The 22,693-nt window shown below is 43.5% G+C and overlaps 1 protein-coding gene across 1 annotated transcript in view; it reads left to right on the forward strand.

Annotated features, from left to right (window-relative positions):
- FAM91A1 (family with sequence similarity 91 member A1) overlaps window positions 1–22,693 on the forward strand; it is a 1,899,235-nt gene that overhangs the window by 161,829 nt on the left and 1,714,713 nt on the right. The window contains exon 5 of the mRNA XM_044066590.1: window positions 3,679–3,746. Within this exon, the coding sequence (XP_043922525.1) occupies window positions 3,679–3,746 (68 nt within the window). The remainder of the gene's footprint in view (window positions 1–3,678; window positions 3,747–22,693) is intronic.

A 22,693-nucleotide genomic window follows, 5' to 3' on the forward strand; every position in this document is an offset into this window, starting at 1 on the left:
CCCATTGGGTAACTCCTGGGACTCTGCAGCAAACCTGCAGACAACATAGCACTTATGAAAGCGGTGATCCCTCTTCCTTACTGATAAACTGCTCATATCAGTGTGGAATAAAAAAAGAAGAGAAAAATACAATCCCTTGCATGGCAGTAAAAACCTTACCAGTAAAGAAAAGTTCCCTTTGAGCAAACAGTACTAATACTACTGCAACACTTTACCCCACTCCCACTCTGTGATTCTGCTGAGTTTCTTCCCACAGTACTAGATCCATTTGTTACACTATTATGGTAACGACACTAGTTCCACGGTCATGTCTAATTGTCTAATGAATGACAATTCTTTGTGAACCACAGTTGAACATAGAGGAACATGGCACAGCTGGGAACAGATAGGTAACCTGGTATGTGTCTGTTACATATCTTATTATCTGTCTGCTCTTTGCTGTGCTGTGTTGGACTTCAATGCCATAAGTGCAGCACAGTGACTGGGATTGTCCGTAGCAGAGGAAGACTTGCTGTACATTGTTTTTAATTAAGGCTCATGGAAACACACAGTACACAGACATTCCTGTGTACACCAGCATTTATGAATCATGATACTGAGAGCCATCATAGGGTGCTTGTATGCATCTGCACACTGTATTGACAAATACCAGGGCCAGTGAGGTTTAAATAGGGGTGCCTTCTCTTGTGATGACAGTTCTGGATTCTTCTGTTACATTACTAATGCTTTACATTTTTCTTTTTTTAATCACTTTCTTCTCTAGAGGGTAACTGTTTGATGTGCACCTGTACCCTTTTGATATATTGAGAGAACTGTTATACAGCTTCATGTCAGAACCCTTGATCATTTCTGTGTTAGAAATAGATCACAAATCCAGTTGCACACCATTGTACTGCATTATGTGATAGTAATCCTGAAATTTTGAGATTCATAATTTTATATCAGCTTTCACATAGGATCAATGCCTTAACAGGCAAGAAACGCTTACAAAAGAAAGAAATGTAATTTATATTAAATTACAGTATGCTAAAATTTCAGTAAGCTAATACCTAAATTCATGACATGTATTGGAATGTAGTAAGAAATGAATGAGTTGAGTAAGTTTTTGAAATATTTTTATCTGATTGTTAAGCAGTTAATTTGAACTATGCATAGAGTATTACTTTTAACTTGCAGAAAAGCACATGTTGGAGTAGTGATTACTGGCTATAGTATTTTTTTAAGAATCATTATTCTATTTTTTCCATTATTGTGGACTATGAAGATTTGTATTATTTGTTTAATGTCGGGGTGTTTGAAGGGTCACATGTTAGAGTGCCCTGTAAGTCAGCCAGATGTATACTTCTATGCTGTCTAAGTTTGCCTATGCTGTCTACCTACCATCAGTCCTTCTCTGCCAACTGGCCCATTCATTCCACTTACATTGGGGCAAGAGATGAATGAGAGGGATTGTTATTAAAGTAACCATTAAGAATTGTTTGGTTTTCTGTTTTGCAGCCTTAACCCTTATGTGAGTAACTTAACTCCTCAGGACAGCCCTGACCCCCCCCCCCCTTGAAGTCAATGCTTCTGTGAGGTTTTCTATCTCCATGTCGGAGGGACGTGCCCTGGGCATGCACTTCCATACTCTCCTCCCCAAGCAGTCCAACCACATTGCTTCTGTCTTCCTCTTTACCAAGAGACAACCAGCCTGGGTCTTAATCTGGTCTTTATCCCTTTGTGCCAGAGTAGCTGGTGTTAGGGACTTTTTTTTTTTTTTTTTAATTCTTCTTCTTTCAGACTTCAGGTAGTTATCCTCTTTTTGTGGTGACAAGGTGTTGACTCTGTAACATTGCATCTAGAGGGTATTTTATGGTATAGCCCACTCATTTGTTTCCCCTAGAGTATGCTTGTTCAATATGCTTAATTTTCTTGAACTCAGTTTTGTGCACTTTAGGTACAAGAAGATGGAGATATTACACCTGTGGCAGTGTTTGTATTGCTGCCAGGATGTCCAAGTAGCTTCTGCAGTGGAGTAATATTATTTGTCTGAGAGAAAAGGACTAATTTTCCTTCAACTGCTATCTAGGACATAGGCTACAGTTCTAACCAAGTCATTTTTAGTGCATGCAAAAAACCATCTTCTGCACATCAGGACAGCTTAGGTTGCCTTATTTTGTTGAAAAGCGGCCTGTATATCTTGTTGCAGAGAAAGAAAGGCACATTAAAATGCTTTCTTCTGCACTACTCAAAAGTTTGATTTTAAAAGGATACCAAACATGATTGAAGTATATATGCTGTTGATGTTACCTACCACTACCTAAAACATGCACAGGAGAAATTGTATAGATAATAGAAGTGGCAGTTTACTTGAGAAACCTTAATTTATGCACTTTTATGTCATGCACCATGCCATTGATTGTAACAGCCAAAGCAGTAACTTATATTCAAATTAGAACACTGCACTTTTCCAGATTGGCTTTTTGCTTGTGCATGACATCTAGGTCTGCAAAAATATTTTTTATATCAATGCTTTATCTAGAATTTCATGCTAAATCAAGCACTTCAAAGGCTTATGTTTTGTAGTTCAAAGTTGCAGCAGTTGAGTTTGTTTTAATGTGAATAAACAGGTTGGTGCTAAACATACAGCTCAGCTGTCCAGATATTCACAGAATTTCCAGACTGTTGCTTCATATTTTTGGTCTGTTCAAATTTTGTTTTTTTCAGGCAAACTAGTGAGGATTGCAGCCAATAAAGAAAGTCCTACATTTGAGCTTCTGACTTGCTATCATTCAGAAAATGTATGCTGATGCAAAATGTGTTTTTCTATCAACTTTCTAGCTTTAGAAGTGCAGTTTGTCCCTGTTTTGGGGGCCTTTGTCCCCACAGTTATTTATTTGTCCAGATTTCTTGCAGTGAGGTTGAGAGGTATGGTGTTAATGAATATACCAAAAGTTTACTCTCAGTCTGTCTTCTGCATAGTCTAATATTTTTGGAGTGATCCGCGCACTGTATGTGGTTAAAGAAAGCTATTGTTTGAGTTTACTGCTATAGTAATAAAACATGCTTTAGCCTTCATGAATAATCGTTGAGCCCACTGGAAGAAATGTGATGTTCTAGTCTGAAGATGGTATAGTACTATTACAGTTACTCATATGGCTCACTTTCCATTTGTAAACAAATAACGACTTGTTTATATAGTCACTTAAATTACCTGTACAAATTTTGCAATATAAATTGTAAGGTACATTATGTCATGTAAAGTAAATAGCTTATTGGTCAGGTTCTTTTAAGAAAATATAAGAGAAACTAGGCTTAACTTAGTATTTTGGGCCTTGAAAATGAAACAGTTTGAAAAATGTGTTCAGGTTTGTTGTGGATCATAGTACTGATGATGTGGTGTGGTAATGATTTTTTCCATTATAGCTTTATACCTTTGTTTCCCTGAAATAATTTATGTGACAGTTATTGTCGCAGCTTCACTTCAACTACATGGTAATTCCATTAAATTTTAATTGGTGATATGGGGCATCTTTTGTGCCAAGGGAGGAACTATCCAGTGTATTTGTCTAATAGTAAACTTTTCTCCACCATGTTTGCTGAGAGCAATTAACTAAAAGGTACTAACCTTAAAAATAAAGATGTGAAAAATATTTTGAATAAAACCGAATACAGTAGCTGTACACTTTGTGTTTACAGGTCTAAGACTTTTGGGTATAGGAAGAAATCAGTATATTGACCTTATGAATCAGTGTAGATCCTCCAAAGTAAGTGATGTCACTTTTTATTCCTTTTATTGTATTTGAAATAATTCATATGATTCATGCAGTGTTCTGATTTTTATTTTCACATTTGCAATCTCTTTATATTCTCCATCTCTTATTAGCAAAATAATTAAAAGTTGACTACTCTCTTCTGTTACTCTTCATTTTTGTCATTTGTGAGGGTGTAGTTTTTAACTGTCCATTTAAGCAGCCTCAAGAAATGGCTTCTAGTGATGTATTTATGTTCCAGCTACTAAGGCTTTCTAAACCAGAAATTACATGTTGTAGATATATTTTTTTTTTTAGATATTTTCCACAATGTTGAGAATATGTCCCGCAAAATAATCGGACTGTTCCACTCTGGTTCTCTGCAGCTCACTGGCCTGGAAGACAGAACAGTGAGAGGTTAAAGCATTGAGTCAGGTGTTGCATGTTTAACAAAATGCACATACATGAAGTGTTTTCTTAATACTGTTGTCACTTAACAGTTACAGCAGCTTGGATTCTTTTCCATTATCAGTAGTTGAAGGGCTTTATTGAGTTGGAGCTGTATAATAGGTGAGAGTAGACAAGAGAGTACTGGCTGCAAGTGCCAGTTTGTAATGTGCACCAAATAGGTAGATTATACAGTTACAAAAAAGGTTGTAAGTATTTTTTCCTCACCTCCCTTTATGTGTTGCCTCACAGCATTAATGTCTACTTTCTCATTGGGTGAGTGCATCACAAGTAAAGAATGCCTTAGATACCGAATTTGAAATGTTCCATGTGTTCCCCATTAATTAGTTTTGGCTGATAAGAGCAAACAGAAGAGATGCTGGGATGAACTACTGTCATACTACAGTGTGATGCTTGTAATTCAGCTGAGGGACTGTTGAGTGCTGTCAAGAGACTTAGTGACTTCACTGATGACATCTTGAGTTTTCTTTAATTGAACAGTAGTATGTACACAAGTCAGTCTTCACAAACACTTTTGCTTTATTTCACAGTTCCACTCCATTAATGCTATCAGCTTCAGTAGCACTGTATTGCAAACAGTATATGATTTTTGTTTTATCCCCCCTTCTTTTTAACAGTATGCTAGACTTCAGAGTCTGTCACTGTAGAACACAGTGGAGTGTCACAGCTCCACTCCTGTCATTCAGTCAGCTCCAGATGTGCTGTATTGCTAGCAGTACATGACCTGTGTACCTTTTAAAAGTGTGTTGCTCTTCATTAGTATAAAATGCAATACAGTATCACACCTCCACTCCAGTTGTGCTCTCTGAGCTGTTTTGCAAACGGTGTGTTGTGTTTTTTTTTAATAGTATAGTACCTCTGCTTAGCTATAAAGTGCAATGCAGAGTCATGGCTGTTCTGCAGTAGGGTTGTTTTTCCTAACTGTGTGTGTGCACCTTGTGTTTTTTTTTTCTTTGTTTAATAGTATGTAGTTCTCCATTGCTGTAAAGTGCAGTGCAGTGTTACAGCTCCAGATGATACCCTCCTTCAGATAGTTCAGTATAGAGATTGCCAGTGTACGTCATTGGTAATGTTGATAATAGTGTGTCCTTTTTTTAATTCAACAGTACATGTCTAATTACTGGTCTATGGGGTCATTTTAAAATGCTTTCTCTTGTTTTATGTCACAGAAACACTCCTGTAGCACAGTGTTACTAACAGTGTACATGTATGTATTGGTTTGCACACTAATAATTTCTGTAAAGTGAAATGCAAACGGTCAAAGCTAAAGTCAGATTTTGTTTCAAGAATTTTGGGATAGCACCTTTGTTAATAGTCAGATGTTCATCTTCGTGATCACTGGTGCAGTAGCCTTAGCTATACGGGCTATGTCCTGCCAAGGATGTAACAGCTGGCCAGCTTCCAAAGCTACAGGGCATCTTTCTTGCACCCAAACTGTTTGACAGCTTGAGCTGAGTTGACTAAAAGAGAAGTTTGGGTGCCAAGCCCCCTAGAGCTTTACTGCTGCCAAGGAGTATACTCCTCTGAGGCTGTCAAGGATTGATGGTTGGCTTGGGCTGTTCTTTGCTGGGCAGGTATGTTCCCTTTGTGGGAAAAAATTATATTCAGTAAGTTTTGCTTATTAATACTTTTCTCTTTCCACTTCACCCCCCCCAAAAAATAAGACAGTAAGATATTTTGTTTCCCTCTCTCACCCTGGCAAGTGTCTGTTTTCCTGTGGAAAGTCTGAAACTCCATTTTACTCTGGCAAAAGTTAGTTTCAGACAAATGGGTTCCGAAGATTGATTGTTATGGTTACAGATTGTAGTGAGAGGAAATTCCTTCCTTCTGGGGGGGGGGTAATTCATCATCCTTCAAACCAGACTTTGTTTTTGTTTCCACCTATCCTTCATTACATGCTGTCCCAGTGTTCAGTCAGCTCCAGATGTGCTGTATTGCTAGCAGTACATGACCTGTGTACCTTTTAAAAGTGTGTTGCTCTTCATTAGTATAAAATGCAATACAGTATCACACCTCCACTCCAGTTGTGCTCTCTGAGCTGTTTTGCAAACGGTGTGTTGTGTTTTTTTTTTAATAGTATAGTACCTCTGCTTAGCTATAAAGTGCAGTGCAGAGTCATGGCTGTTCTGCAGTAGGGTTGTTTTTCCTAACTGTGTGTGTGCACCTTGTGTTTTTTTTTTCTTTGTTTAATAGTATGTAGTTCTCCATTGCTGTAAAGTGCAGTGCAGTGTTACAGCTCCAGATGATACCCTCCTTCAGATAGTTCAGTATAGAGATTGCCAGTGTACGTCATTGGTAATGTTGATAATAGTGTGTCCTTTTTTTAATTCAACAGTACATGTCTAATTACTGGTCTATGGAGTCATTTTAAAATGCTTTCTCTTGTTTTATGTCACAGAAACACTCCTGTAGCACAGTGTTACTAACAGTGTACATGTATGTATTGGTTTGCACACTAATAATTTCTGTAAAGTGAAATGCAAACGGTCAAAGCTAAAGTCAGATTTTGTTTCAAGAATTTTGGGATAGCACCTTTGTTAATAGTCAGATGTTCATCTTCGTGATCACTGGTGCAGTAGCCTTAGCTATACGGGCTATGTCCTGCCAAGGATGTAACAGCTGGCCAGCTTCCAAAGCTACAGGGCATCTTTCTTGCACCCAAACTGTTTGACAGCTTGAGCTGAGTTGACTAAAAGAGAAGTTTGGGTGCCAAGCCCCCTAGAGCTTTACTGCTGCCAAGGAGTATACTCCTCTGAGGCTGTCAAGGATTGATGGTTGGCTTGGGCTGTTCTTTGCTGGGCAGGTATGTTCCCTTTGTGGGATAAATTATATTCAGTAAGTTTTGCTTATTAATACTTTTCTCTTTCCTCTTCACCCCCCCCAAAAAATAAGACAGTAAGATATTTTGTTTCCCTCTCCCACCCTGGCAAGTGTCTGTTTTCCTGTGGAAAGTCTGAAACTCCATTTTACTCTGGCAAAAGTTAGTTTCAGACAAATGGGTTCCGAAGATTGTTATGGTTACAGATTGTAGTGAGAGGAAATTCCTTCCTTCTGGGGGGGGGGTAATTCATCATCCTTCAAACCAGACTTTGTTTTTGTTTCCACCTATCCTTCATTACATGCTGTCCCAGTGTTCAGTCAGCTCCAGATGTGCTGTATTGCTAGCAGTACATGACCTGTGTACCTTTTAAAAGTGTGTTGCTCTTCATTAGTATAAAATGCAATACAGTATCACACCTCCACTCCAGTTGTGCTCTCTGAGCTGTTTTGCAAACGGTGTGTTGTGTTTTTTTTTTAATAGTATAGTACCTCTGCTTAGCTATAAAGTGCAGTGCAGAGTCATGGCTGTTCTGCAGTAGGGTTGTTTTTCCTAACTGTGTGTGTGCACCTTGTGTTTTTTTTTTCTTTGTTTAATAGTATGTAGTTCTCCATTGCTGTAAAGTGCAGTGCAGTATTACAGCTCCAGATGATACCCTCCTTCAGATAGTTCAGTATAGAGATTGCCAGTGTACGTCATTGGTAATGTTGATAATAGTGTGTCCTTTTTTTAATTCAACAGTACATGTCTAATTACTGGTCTATGGGGTCATTTTAAAATGCTTTCTCTTGTTTTATGTCACAGAAACACTCCTGTAGCACAGTGTTACTAACAGTGTACATGTATGTATTGGTTTGCACACTAATAATTTCTGTAAAGTGAAATGCAAACGGTCAAAGCTAAAGTCAGATTTTGTTTCAAGAATTTTGGGATAGCACCTTTGTTAATAGTCAGATGTTCATCTTCGTGATCACTGGTGCAGTAGCCTTAGCTATACGGGCTATGTCCTGCCAAGGATGTAACAGCTGGCCAGCTTCCAAAGCTACAGGGCATCTTTCTTGCACCCAAACTGTTTGACAGCTTGAGCTGAGTTGACTAAAAGAGAAGTTTGGGTGCCAAGCCCCCTAGAGCTTTACTGCTGCCAAGGAGTATACTCCTCTGAGGCTGTCAAGGATTGATGGTTGGCTTGGGCTGTTCTTTGCTGGGCAGGTATGTTCCCTTTGTGGGAAAAAATTATATTCAGTAAGTTTTGCTTATTAATACTTTTCTCTTTCCACTTCACCCCCCCAAAAAATAAGACAGTAAGATATTTTGTTTCCCTCTCCCACCCTGGCAAGTGTCTGTTTTCCTGTGGAAAGTCTGAAACTCCATTTTACTCTGGCAAAAGTTAGTTTCAGACAAATGGGTTCCGAAGATTGATTGTTATGGTTACAGATTGTAGTGAGAGGAAATTCCTTCCTTCTGGGGGGGGGGGGGGGGTAATTCATCATCCTTCAAACCAGACTTTGTTTTTGTTTCCACCTATCCTTCATTACATGCTGTCCCAGTGAGTGACAGAACTTGTTCCTCCTTCCCAGGTGGAAAGGGATTTTATTCAAGGATATTTTTAGTGCCAATCAAAGAAAATGTTTAAGACCTGTTAAGTTTGTGATAGTGTCTAAATTCAAAAGGATGTCACTCTTCAACCTGTTACCCATTTTTCTTCATTCAAGTTTCCTTGTAACATTAAATTAAAAAGATACTTAGCATCACATCTTATTCATTCAGACTTAAGGTATTTCTTAAGGTTTTTTGTGTCTGGATTACATTCAGTTCTCTGCCTTACCTTTTGGATTATACGTTGCACCAAGAGTGTATAGGTCCAGTTATAGCTCATTGCAGGCTACAGGGTATCCACATTTTTCCATATGTAGAAGACATACTTATCTTTGTACAGTCTTTTTCAAGTGTCAGGAATTTCTCTCTTGGATGAGTGATCTCTTACACAAGCTGGAACTTCAACAGAGCATTCAATTCTTTCTTGAGTACTTTCCACAAGGTTGTGTTTCTGGGATGTCAGCTAGACACCACATAGGATTTTCCAATCGCACTTTGGTCACTGCACGGGAGTCCCTCAAGATTTTGGGTCTTATAACTCCTATGATTCTTAAACTCCACATCAAAAAGATAAAACTGTGTCTGAAGACTTTTAGCCCAGCACCAACACCTCTTGTCTTTTCAGATCCCAGTGCTGGGGTTTCTCAAAAGGGAAATCACTTGGTGGAAGCAACAGATATCCCTAAATCCAGGTCTCCCCTTCTCCCTCCCTGTTGCATAGCAGTCAGTCACCACATATACCTCAGACTTTGCTTGGGGGACAGTTTCAGGAGGGATAAAAGTGTAAGGTGTATTGGACACCAAGCATATAAATATAAAATATATGCTTGCCTTGAGTAAGGCATTCAACTGTCTGAATCATCTTTGGTCCCTGAGACCTCGCTAAGTTTTTACAGACAATACTACAGTTATGCGGTACGTCAACAAGCAAGGGAGGAACCGTGTTATTACCCCCTCTGCAGACCAACCATGTTAGTTTGGGATGTAGCTTCACAAGACAGTCTCACTCTGTAGGAATCCTACACTCCATCAGAGGAAAAATGTATGTCAGACAAGCTGAGCAGGACATGAGCATACCCTCATGAGTGGAAACTAGATTGGGGGGAGGGACTTACAAGATGTGATCCTTCTGTAGAGAGTTCCTCAAGTAGGCCTTTTGCCTCCAATCTGAACAACCGGCTGGCAAGATTCTGCTCCAGGACTCTATGCAAGCAAGCCTGGAAGACAGATGCCTTTTTTTACCCTGGACAGGAATGTTCCTGTATGCTTTTCCACCCTTTCCGCTAATATACAGAGTACTTCTAAAGATTCAAAAGGAATCCCCCAAGATAATTGTGGTGGCTTCCTTCTGGTCCAGGCAAACATGTTTTTTCCTTCTTTTGGAAGTGACCAAGGGCACTTACCACATACTTTCTCACAGACTGGCTCAACTCACACAAGAACAAAGTTGTTTGATAAACTCTGACATCTGTTATAAGAAGATGTATATTTGCAAATGGGGAAAAATAAAGTTTTCTAGTTGGGGTAAACAGAACCAACACCCATTTAGGGCTAGTTTTTCTTTGGTTTTGCAAATATTTGCATGGGTTACTATCCTATGACCTTTCTTACTCCTTTGTCAGGGTTCATTTATCAGCTGTTTCAGCATCTGCCCATGGATCCTCTTCCTTCAATGCTTTCTTATGTCAAAATGTTTTTTAAATGGGTTTTGTATTGTAAGAAGACACAAAGAAAAATGGTGCCCCTCCTTTGGAGCTTAATTTTGTGTTAGAAAAGCTAACACTTGCTCCATTTGAAGCAGTTAACCTTGCTGGCTTGAGCTTCTTAACATGAAAAACAGTTTTACTGATTGCTCTGGCCTCTACAAGAAGAGTATTTTAAGTTACAATCTCTGTTTAATTTTCCACAGGGGCAGTGTTTCATTGATAAATAATTCTACTTTAATATCTGAGTTTACTTTCAGCCAAACTGTCTATCTCCCTCTTTTCTTTCCTGAACCTAAAAAAATGATGGCGAAAGGATACACCATACCTTGGATGTCCATAGACAACTCTGGTGCTGTCTTGACAAAATCTAAATCTTTCAGATCTTAGGATCAATTGTTAATTTCTTGTGAAGGTACAAAGGGGCAACCTGTGTCAAAACAAACTGTTTACAAATGGTTGCCTAACTTACACTCACCACAACAAAACTATTCCAGGCAGGGTCAAGGCCCTTCTCTACCAGGGGTTTGGCTCAATCTGTGACTTTTTGGAAGGACTGGATTCTAGGAGTGTTCTAGAAGTTGCAACCTGGTCCTGCGTACATACATTTACAAAACACTGTAAGCTGGATTCCTTCTCTAGTTCTAGGTCAAGCTTTGTAAGGGACAATGTTTTTCGTGTTTCACTGTTGCAGTCATCAGATTTGGGTTATCTGCCTGCAGGTAGCCCTCAGTCGGCCTGAATACCAGAGTCTTGGGATTTCTGCGTCGGATGCTGTCGCTTCTTCCATGACGAAAACATGCACCTGACGCCATTACATCAGCTTTTCTTGCCGTGCAGTGTCCGAAGCAGAAGCAGTTCACAAGTGCCAGTCGTCCGCCTCCTGAAATTTTCATTTTTTGAGTTTCAGACCTGAAGTCTTCTAAAAGATAAGTACCCTTTTGGGGATCCTTTTTTCTTGCTCTAACCGATGTCGGAAAAAGTTAACAATTTTTTTTGCCTGTGGAAAGCAAATACCTCACAGAGATTTTCATTCTTACTGCGTCATCTGTTTATGCCCAAACCACGACGTTCCTCGCTGTCGGTTTTGTGCTTTGTTTAATGCCCGAACTATTAGTCGTCAGGCTATCTTTGTCACTAAATTCTTTCGCTATCATTCTCCATATTCAGAAATGGCTTCAATAAGCCATCCGAATACCGATCCACCGAAAAAACGTAAGGATAAAGACAGAGACATACCACATAGGCCGGTACTCAGTGAGGCACCTTCGCAGCCCCTGATACCCGCTTCTACAGATTCAGAGACCTCTACTGAGACCCATTCGGAGTCCTGTATGCCACGACAGGCTTCTTTGACTATGAAACATGCGGATGTCTCTACCTTGGATGGGTCCAGAGCCGCTGTGCAGACACCGGCTTCTGATTTTCATATTAAACCAACAACTTCTTTTCAAACCAAAAATTCTGAATTTCTCAGGCCCAGAATTCGCACTACGCCTAGGAAACCAATGACTAAAGCACATTCTCAGGCCCACATGCCTCAGAAACAAATGATTCGAATGGCTGAAGATCTTATTACTTTAATTAGGGGAAGCCAGCCTTCCCCCTCAAAAAAAACAAGAATTGATTTTCCTTCTGATTCTTCAGATCATGAGTCTGTTGACTGTGATCCTTCTGATTACCAGGACATACCCTTATCTACCTATGAGGATTCTGATCAGAGGATTCCATTCCCTCTGCTTCCCCACCAGAAGATTTTTCCTTTGGTGAAACCCTGCATACCCTTAGAGAACAATTCCGCTGGGAGTGGCAGGACTACTCACAGTCCAAAAAGAGACACGGGGAATTTTTAAACTTGCCTCAGCACAGGCCTCTAGCTATACCTCCTGTTCTGGCAATTGTAGATGATGTCTTCTTGGAATCCAACCTTACCCCTGATTCTTTGCCCCCAGCTCCCATGAAACCTGACAGGTACTACAGAGTACCTGACTCCCACAAATTTCTCTTTAAAAATCTTACTGCGGATCCAGAGTCCATTTCCAAGGGACCTTAAGGCATTAAGGCTACAGCAGCTAAAAACCTTAGTCCTTCAGACAGGGACTCTAGGGCTTTAGACAGATGAGGTAAGAAGGTATACATCTCTGCTACTCTTGCCATTAGGGCTTTAAATTGCCAGTTTCATAGGTTAAACTGTCAGCAACATATTATGGAACTAATTAAACAGAAAATTATGTTGATTCCTGATTGTGCAGAACATAAGGATTTACAAGAGTTAATGCGTTCTGCTAACCAAGTTGGAAAACTTACTTTGCAATGTGGTTTTGATACCTTTTAGAAGCATCTTGCAGGGCTGCTGTCACTGGGTCTGTTCTTAGAAGGCATGGTTAAGGAACATACTTTGCCAGACCATGTCAAATCAAAATTACTAGATGCACCATTAAACCAAGAATGTCTTTTTGGCAATAAAGCAGAAGAAGTCCCTCAAAAGGTTGGAGGAAAAAGCTAAATCTATGCAAACTGTTAAAGACTTCCTACAGGTACAGCCACCTAGATTCAGTAGGCATTGGCCTTCAAAAAAATGGTCTTTTCCAGTCCCTCCCAGACCTTCTCAGCCCAAATCCAGGGGCAGCAGATCACCAAGACTACAGTCTCAGGGTATGCACAGATCTAAGCAATGGAGTGCTCCCACCTCAAAAACAGGGAGTAGTAAGCCGACATCCTATGGTAAAATCTCACAATGACTTATCCTTGACTCTTCCAAGCCTTGCTCAAGTACTTGCACCTATAGGAGGAAAACTTGCCCTGCATGCAAAAACCTGGGATTACATTACCCAGGACAGATGGGTCTTAAACATTGTTTCCCAGGGATACAGATTCCAATTCCACTCACTGCCAACCCCAAGCAGATGGCCAGACCTCCCCCCAAACGAGTGGGCAGAGACCCAGAAGCAAGTACTTTCTGTTGTCAATATCAAAGCTATTCAACCTGTCCCAGCAGAGCAAAGGGGGCTCCAGACTGTTTCTGGTACCCAGAAAAGAAAACTCTTGGCGCCCTATTCAGGATCTGTCTATTCTCAACACCTTTCTGGTGGTTCCAAAATTCAAAATGCTTACTCTCCAACAGCTGCTTCTTATGCTAACCAAGGACTCCTGGCTAGCCACCCTAGACCTAAAAGAAGCTTATCTGCACATCCCCATAAGGGAATCATGCAGGAAATATCTATGTTTCAGAGCAGGCTCTATGCATTATCAGTTATCTGCACTTCCCTTTGGCTTATCTATTGCGCTCAGGGTATTTACAAAATGCCTAGCTCCAGCCATTGCATATTGCAGGCAGAGAAGAATTCAAATTTACTCATACTTGAACGATTGCCTGATTCAGGTGGACAGTCAGGAATTGCTACTACATACAGCACCTGACATTTGTAAACAGACTTCTAACTTGACTGGGGTACACCATCAACGAAAAGAAATCCCATCTGGTACCCAGCCAACCGATTGTATTCCTGGGAGCAAGCTTGAACACAACTTCCCAGATTACATTCCTCACTCCAGAAAAAAAAATATTTGACAAACTACTTCAATCTACTGGCCACCAAAACCCAGCTATCTGCAAGAAAAATACTGCAAACCCTAGGGTTCATGGCCTCTTGCATTCTACTAATTCCATATGCAAGACTGCATATGAGGAAACTTCAATGGTACTTAAAAAGTCTCTGGTGTTAACATTCTCAGGACCTGGAAACAATGATTCCTATCATTCCTTGCCTAAGGACAGAGTTCCTTTGGTGGGCAGAGGCCTGCTACCACTACAAGGGACTCCCTTTCACTCAAACCCCTGCCTCCCAAACCCTAAAAACAGACTCATCAGACTATGCATGGGGGGCTCACATGGCGGGACAATGCATTCAAGGCAAATGGAGCCCAAAGCAAATGCACCTGCATGTCAATCAAAAAGAAATGTTAGCTGTACAGAATGCTCTGACAGCCTTCAAAGGCCTTATTCTTCCAGGTCAACTATTGGTAAAGAAGGACAACACCACAGTTATGTGGTACATAAACAAGCAGGAGGGAACCCATTCCTGCTCACTCTGCAGATTAGCCATGACTCTGTGAAACACAGCCTTGAGCAACCAAATGCACCTGCAAGCTCAATTTCTACCAGGCAAACTAAATTCACTGGCAGATGACTTAAGCAGAAATCTAATGGACCCACACAAGTGGAAAATGCAACCCAACATGTTCAAGTTTCTGTGGCACAGGTGAGGGGCACCAGAGGTGGACCTCTTTGCTTCCCGTCAGAACTATCAATTGAGCAAGTGTTACTCCTGAACTCCCCACAGCCAAGCATGAAAAGTGGATGCCCTGCCCTTTACATGGGAAAACCTCTCAGTCTATGCCTTACCCTCTCTGCCCTCCTCTCAAAGGTTCTACTAAAGATCAAACAGGACAAGCCAAGGACAATCCTGATTGCACCACACTGGCCACGCTAGGACTGGTACCCTCTTTTGTGCAGTCTGACAGTAGTGCCACCATGGCACCTGCGTCAGACCCCTTCCCTGCTGTCCCAGCAGGAGGGCCAGATTTTGCATCCTCAGCTACAGACCCTGAACCTAGCACCCTGAACTCATCACCAGCAACCCTCAGTAAACAGGTGCTGGATGTCATCCTTGAGGCAAGGAGGCCTAGTACTAGAAAATCCTATTCAGAAAAGTGGAAAAGATACTGTTCTTGGAGCCAGTCTCAGGGAATAGATACAGCTGTGCCCAGCTTACCTCATATACTAGATTACTTAACAGAAATGCTCCACAAAGGCCTATCCTTCTCTTCAATTAAGATTCATGCCTCTGCCATTTCAGCTCATTATAATGCTGAGCCACCCCTCTTCTCTCATCCTCTGGTCAAACAGTTCCTGAGAGGAGCCAAAAATTTAAGTCCCCCCAGGAGAGCTCCCACTCCAGCCTGGGACCTTAACTTTGTATTGGAAAAGCTCATGCTTCCTCCCTTTGAACCTGCTGCTACAGCAGAGTTAAAATTCCTCACATGGAAAACAGTTTTTCTTCTAGCCATCACTTCAGCAAGAAGAGTGTCTGAATTGCAGGACATTATGGCCGTGGAATCCTTCACTATCTTCCATGCGGACAGGATTTCCCTCAGGACTAACCCATCATTTATGCCCAAGGTGGTATATAGTGTGACTATAAACCAATCCATTCATTTGCCAACTTTTTTTCCCTAATCCTCAGAATATAGGGGAAAGGATCCTGCACTCCCTGGACGTACACAGGCAGCTTAGGTTCTATCTGGACAGGACTAAGCCTTTCAGGAAAACTGACCAGCTGCTAGTCAGCTTTGCTGCAGGGGCAGAAGGCAAGGCCATTTCAAAGCAAAACATTTTTAAATAGATAGCACACTGCATCCATTTCTGCTACAAACACCATGGGAAATCTACCCCACAGGGGATCAGAACACATTCCACCAGGGCTACATCTACCTCTACAGCCTTTCTCAAGGGAGTCCCTACCAGGGACATCCTGGAAGCTGCAACCTGGAGCTCAGTACACACTTTCACCATTACCACTCACCTATATTTTCTAAATCCAGAGCTGGATTTGCCACAGCAGTCTTACAGGGCCTGCTTGCCAGCCCTAATGCTTCTTGACTGCCTCCACCCATCCTCAGCTTTGGGAATCAACCCAAATGTGATGACTGCAACAGTGAAACATGAAGAACATAGTAAAGTTGTGTACACTTACCATAAATGTAGATGTTCAAGTGTATTCACTGTTACAGTCCTGGTTACCCTCCCTCCAGCCCCCTGACTTCTCTTTACTTCTACCTATCCTTTTTGTTTGCCATACCTTGTATCATTGGTATTCGCTTTTTGCTGGGGGTGTTCCACACCATGTAATTGCTTCCTATTTAGGGGGCTCCTGACATCTGGGGCTAGAAAAACTGATGTAATGGCGTTGGCTGCATGTTTTATTCCCCTGACAACCTGACGTCATGGAAGAAGCGACAGCATCTGACACACAAATCCCAAGACTCTGGTATTCAGGCCGACTGAGGGCTACCTGCAGGCAGATATCCCAAATGTGATGACTGCAACAGTGAATACACTCGAACATCTACATTTATGGTAAGTGTACACAACTGTACTTTATACAGGGGCTCCTTGACTCTTCTTGGCCCATCTCCCATATGTAGTAAGCTAGTGTAATCTACTAATATAGCTAAGGTTACTGCAGCAGTGATCAATATGAAGAACATAGTTCAATTGTGTAAGCTGAACTTATCATATAACAGTAGATGTTCAGATGATCACTGCTGCAGTAGCCGATCCATCCATCCACCCCCTTTTGTTTTGGTTTGTTGTTTATATCAGGGTGTGTTTATTCTTTGTTCTACCTAGCATTGTCCTTTCCGGGCTCAGCCACCCTCCCTCTCTCTGTTGGCAGGAAAGGCTTGAAGGGCTTGTCACCCAAAGTCTTTTTTTTTGTCAGGTCAGATTGAGCTGCCACACAGTTTGAATGCGTGGAAGGTGTCCTGAAAATTTGGAAACTGACTGGTCATTATATCTTTGGCGGGATATAGACCATATAGCTAACCCTACTGCATCAGTGATCTTTTGAATGTCTGCTACTATGGTAAGTTTACTTACAGAACTATACTGTACTTATGCGTTGCTAAACAAAATGCAGTGCATAATGTCATAATTTCATGTTAACCCATTTTACAACTCCTATCAAAGAATTACAGCTCACATATTTCAGAACCGTGCTCATTACCCCAGGTATTACCTTACTAGTGGGTTGGAGCTAAAGTAGGCACAAGGAGGTGGAAGGAGATCAAAACAAGTTATGTCACATTGGGCATAAAATTCCCTACCTACACCTCTCTTAGGTGTAATGTCCTCTTCGCTAAGTTGTGTTATTTACAGGTTACTTTTGGTGCATTTAGTGGGAGGTAAACAGTGAATCTTTGCTTTAATCTGATGTTATATTGAATTTGTGTACCCCTTTGAAACACTCTTAAGAATTTAGTTCTTTCTTGTTGTTATGATTGCTGTACCGGTTACCAGTTTCTTGAACAAGAGGTTTGATGGAAATTTTCTGTAGACACTGTTGCAAATTGTACCTCCTCTAGGTGAAGATTCAGGCACTGAATTACTTGTCTGTCAGCCCTGATCGTAACTGTTTTCTTCCTAATCCCCTATACCTGCAGACCATGAAGCCAATGTTATGGTAACTCATTTGTTCCCCACTGAAGCAAGATCTTCAGTGTCACTTCATTCAACAACTCTGGGATGAGAACCATCGGACCCTATTTTTTCTCCCTGTTAGGCAACAGTGGTCTGTGACCAGATTTTACAGGAGTGTGCATGTTTCCACATATGATCTACCAGTGCTGCCAGCATTCTAGCTTTGGTAGCTATGCCACTGTCCCTCTTTTAACTGTGGCCATGCTTGATGGGGTCTGTCCTCCACCTACCTCTGGAGCAACATTGCCATTGCTGAGATGAGCCACAAAATCCCTTTTGTTGGAAAGGCAACCTGGCAAATAGTACCCGAGTTGCTGATCAAATCAAAGTCATCTGGGATCCATTTAGGCTCTATTATGTTTGCAGTGCAGAGAAAGGTTTCAAATTTTTCATTTTTGAAGTGAACTGCTTGTGGTAGTAGACAGATGTATCAGCAGACAAGACATCGAGCTATTATCCTTCGTCCTTAAGTTGAGATGTAATGTGATCCTATCTCGCCTACATTCTCTACAGATGGGTTCGGAGCCGATCCTCGGCTCCGACTCGGCCGCTATACAATAGAACGCAGTCTCTTATTGGCTGAGTTACCTCGTATCCCAGGATGCACCACTACTGCTTCCCCAGATCTCGTTTGCCGCTTCTACAGCATAGACGTGGTCTCTGACTTGGCTGAGCTAAGTGCCTCTTACTGAAGTTATTTCTGTCTAGTTTTTGCTAAAACTCACCCAAAAGCTGTTTTAACAGTTACTTATTGTTGTGTGAATGTGTATTTTAATTTTTTTGTGGTAAAATAGTGTTTTTTGTGGTAAGCGTTCCCGCTTAAGTTAGAGGGGCCTTGCCCTATCCTAGGCGTTTTAGTTAGAGTCTAGGCTGTTGTTTGTGGTAGTCTTTGAAGTTTAGTTTTTGAAGTTAGTGTGTCGAAGGAACATAGACCATCAGGGTTTAAAAAATGTTCAAAATGTAGTTATAAAATGTCCATTACGGACGACCATTCTTTGTGTGTTTACTGTCTGGGCCCGAAACACCTCCAGGAATCCTGTAGCGTTTGCCACGCTTTTTCCTCTCGCTTCCTCCAAGAGAGGAAAAATAAGTTGATTTTGAAAGGGCTTATTACCCCTTCCTTTGAGGAAGCCCCATCTTCTTCTTCTTCCCCTTCAAGGAAGAAAAAATCTTCGGCTCCGACCAGCCCGTCGGATCCGGCAGCTAAAAAGTCACGGCAGGCTTCTCCGTCGACTCCACGGACTTCGGAGCTGAGGGCGGAACGGTCTGCCTCGATGTCTCCAGCCTCTACTCCTCTGGCTTCGGAGTCGAGAGCTCGGACGTCGAGAGGCGAGTCATCTCCATCGGCTCCACTGCCTTCGGAGCCGATGAGGGTTGCCCGCTCAGACTCTTCCCCTTCGGTGCCGAAGTCCCCATCGGCTCTGAGGGAAATTGCAGTGGTGGTGGAATCTCCCTCGGCGCCGATACTTTTTGAACCCATACGGAGCCGGTCCTCAAGTCTTTTGGAGCCGGCGGAGAAGTCGACTCGGACCCGGTCGGTCTCTTCTCGGTCGTCGAGGATGTCTGATTCGGATGTAGACAGGGTGCTTCAAAGGCTTTTTCAGTTTCTGGTCTTTGCAAAATTGATCTCTGCTCCAGCCCAGTCAGCTCCGGAGCCGATTTCCCATCCTGCTATCTTGGTTCCTCCTCCAACAGCTTCGGTGCCGTTGGAGTCAGTGTTGGTGGGGCCGGTGGAGGTTGTCGGGTCGGCTCCGACCCTAACTCCAACCCCGCCCTTTGGGTTAGGGTTCGGTACGCGGACCTCCTCTGTCAGGGGGGACGCTTCGGGACCGATCCTTTCGGTTCCGAGTCTCCCTCTCGGTGCGTCGGCTGTGGGAGTTACGACTGCTGTTGTGGCCTTGGGGGTTGAACCATCCCAGGACTCTGGGGGTCCCACCTTCAAGGCCATGAGGAGTGCCTTGGCCAAATCCTCTCTGGCCACTTCTACCATCTCACCACCACCTTCCCTTGGCACGGAGACTGGCTCCTTTGCAATCCCCCTGTCTCATGACAGCGGAGCCCTTGGGCCTGAGGTTACCCCCATTGGGGGTTCCCTTCTTCCTGGAGGTCCCTCCGAAACGCTTTCGGATGAACCTCCTAGGAAGAAACAGTGCAAGAGGAAGCACGTTGACTCCCCTGATGAGTCTCTCACCTCGGATACCGACCTCGATGATGCAGAGGGGTCCCCCAAGTCGTCCTCAGATGATGTATCCTTTGCGGACATCTTGGAGATCCTTAAACAACGAGGCGACTGGCAGTCCAAACCCCCTTCTGCTGAGGAGTCGGTTTTCCACAAGGCCTTCGGGGCTCAGCCCTCCGCCTCCTGGGTGTCTTCGCCCTTTGATGAGCTTCTGGATTTGATCTCTCGAAGGGCGTGGGAACACCCGGATTCTGTTGAACCGGTGCCAGCTCGCCCCAATAAATTCCTTTCGGCTCCCCCTGATAAGGGCTTTCTTTCGAAAGGTGTGGCTGTAGATGCTTTGGTGGTGGCATCTGCCACCCAGCAAGATGTGGCAGAGGCTTCAACGTCCGTCCATCCTCCTAATAAGGAGTCTAGGAGCATGGATCGGTACGGGAAGCGCACCCTTGCTTCAGCGACCTTTACATTAAGGTCTCTGAACTACTTGACGCATTTCACAAGACTGCAGAGGGATCTGGTCAAGGAGCTTTCGGATACCCTCTCTGGTAACTTACCTGAGCAGTTGGCTCAAACGGTTAACTCCCAGTTGGCTACCCTGTCCTCGTTATCCAACTCGTCCATGAGGCTCATTTCTTATGCAGCCGAAGGAGCGAGCAGAGCGGCGGAACAGGTGTTGCTCTACGGAGACAAGCCTGGCTACGCCTGTGTCACTTTGCGGAGGCCTTTAAGTCTTCCTTTGCCGATGCCCCCTTTGAGGGGTCCTCACTGTTTGGACCCAAGGTAAAGGACACTTTGACTCGCTGCGAACAGGAGGGTAAGACTTCAACTGCCGTAGGGGCCCGGTTTTCCACTCCCTTCAGACCTTATCCCAAGGCTCGAAGAGGAGGGAAAATGTGGTTCCGTAAGTCTCAAAAGCCTTACTCGTCGCAGCAGAGCAATTTCCCTTCTAGAGGCAGAGGAGGGGGAAATTTTTCAGGGAGACGCCGTCCCAGAGGCGGCGGAGGCCCCCACAACACTGGAGACCGTGAGTCCTTTCGTGGCTCCTCCTCCTTCCAGCATCCCTGAAGGAGTGCCCGACTGTGCAGCTCTGGAGCCAGTCGGGGGTCGTTTTTCGAGGCACCTAAAGGCCTGGGCAAATATCACTCAGGACCAATGGGTGCTCCGAATCATCGCTGGAGGTTACACTATTCCCTTCTCTCAACCCCCCCCCCCCCACCATCCCAAAGAATCCCGGACCCGCCATCCAGTCAACGGGATCTTGCAGCCAGCGAAATATCGAAGCTGCTTCAAAAAGGAGTCATCCAACCTGTCCCCACAGATCAGGCCGGATCAGGGACTTACTCAAGATTCTTTTTGGTACCAAAAAAGACCGGGGACTTGAGGCCCATTTTGGATCTCAGCAAGTTAAATCGATTAGTGAAAAGTCCAAATTCGGATGGTCACCTTGCAATCCATTCTCCGCTTTTGGAGAAAGGTGTTTGGATGTGCTCCATAGATCTCAAAGACGCCTATTATCACATTCTGATAGATCAGGCGTTGAGGAGACACTTGCGCTTCAGCCTAGGAGACAGTCATTTCCAGTTCCGTGCCCTGCCCTTTGGTCTCACCACAACCCCCAGGGTGTTCACCAAATGTTTGGCGGTGGTGACTGCTCACCTGAGAAGTCTAGGATTCCAGGTGTTTCCATACCTAGACGACTGGCTCCTAACTGCCACCTCCAGGCATCTACTCTTGAAAGCTCTAGCAACCACTATCTCTCTAGGCAACTCCTTAGGAATCACCTTCAATTGGACAAAATCCGTATTGCTGCCATCGCAGCGTATTCTGTTTATTGGTGCAGAAATAGACTCAAGGCAGATGCGAGTCTATCTTCCTGCGGAAAGGATAGCGACGTTGCAGTCTCAGGTTTGGGCATTACTCCTCAGACGTTGCGCTCCAGCGAGAATGGTCCTGCAGCTGTTGGGTTCCATGTCAGCCACCATTCTTCTGGTCCCCTTGGCAAGGTTGCATATGAGGATACTCCAGTGGCTCCTATCAGTCCAGTGGTCTTATCAAGACCTTCCCCTCAGTCACCACATTTTGATCACAGAGACGTGCAAACAGGATCTTCGTTGGTGGCTTCTTTCCTCCAACCTGAATCTAGGGCGACCCTTCGTTCCCCCATCCCTCTCGGCCACGTTGACTACGGACGCCTCCCAGACAGGGTGGGGGGGACATTATCTGGACAGGTCGGTCCAAGGCACGTGGCACACCAAGAGTCTTCTCCACATCAATATCCTGGAAATGAGGGCGGTGCTTTTAACGTTGCAAGCACTGCACGATCACCTCCCCCAGGGTACGATTGCCATTCAGTCCGACAACATGTCGGTAGTCTGGTACTTAAACAAGCAAGGAGGGACCAGGTCTTACCCCCTTTCCAGAGAGGCCATGAAGGTATGGGATTGGGCGATTGCTACCAAATGTTTCCTAGTGGCAACACACATTCCGGGGAGATACAACGTGATAGCCGACAGACTGAGCAGAACTATTCTCTCCCCTCACGAGTGGTCCTTGAACGACAGAGTGGTAACACAGATTTTCACGAGATGGGGAGCTCCTTGTTGCGATCTTTTCGCAACTCCCCTCAACGCGAAATGCCAGCAGTTCTTCTCCCTCACCCCAGCTCCGGGGGAGATCCCCAAGGATGCTCTAGTCCAAGCTTGGCCCCCCGGTCTGCTATACGCTTTTCCACCGGTTCCCCTTCTCCCCAAGGTGATTCAGAAGGCGATTCGCTTAGAAAGCAAAATGATTCTAATCGCCCCATACTGGCCTCGTCAAGTCTGGTTCCCCTTTCTTCACAAATATGCATTGCAGGGTCCCTGGTTTCTGGACCAAGTTCCGGACCTCTTGATGCATCAGTCAGGACAGCTCCATCAGTCCCTCCATTCACTGAAGTTA

The sequence above is a fragment of the Protopterus annectens genome, chromosome 3.part1 (genome assembly GCF_019279795.1).
Source record: "Protopterus annectens isolate FY-2018-M chromosome 3.part1, PAN1.0, whole genome shotgun sequence".
In the NCBI taxonomy this organism is placed as follows: Eukaryota; Metazoa; Chordata; order Ceratodontiformes; family Protopteridae; genus Protopterus; species Protopterus annectens.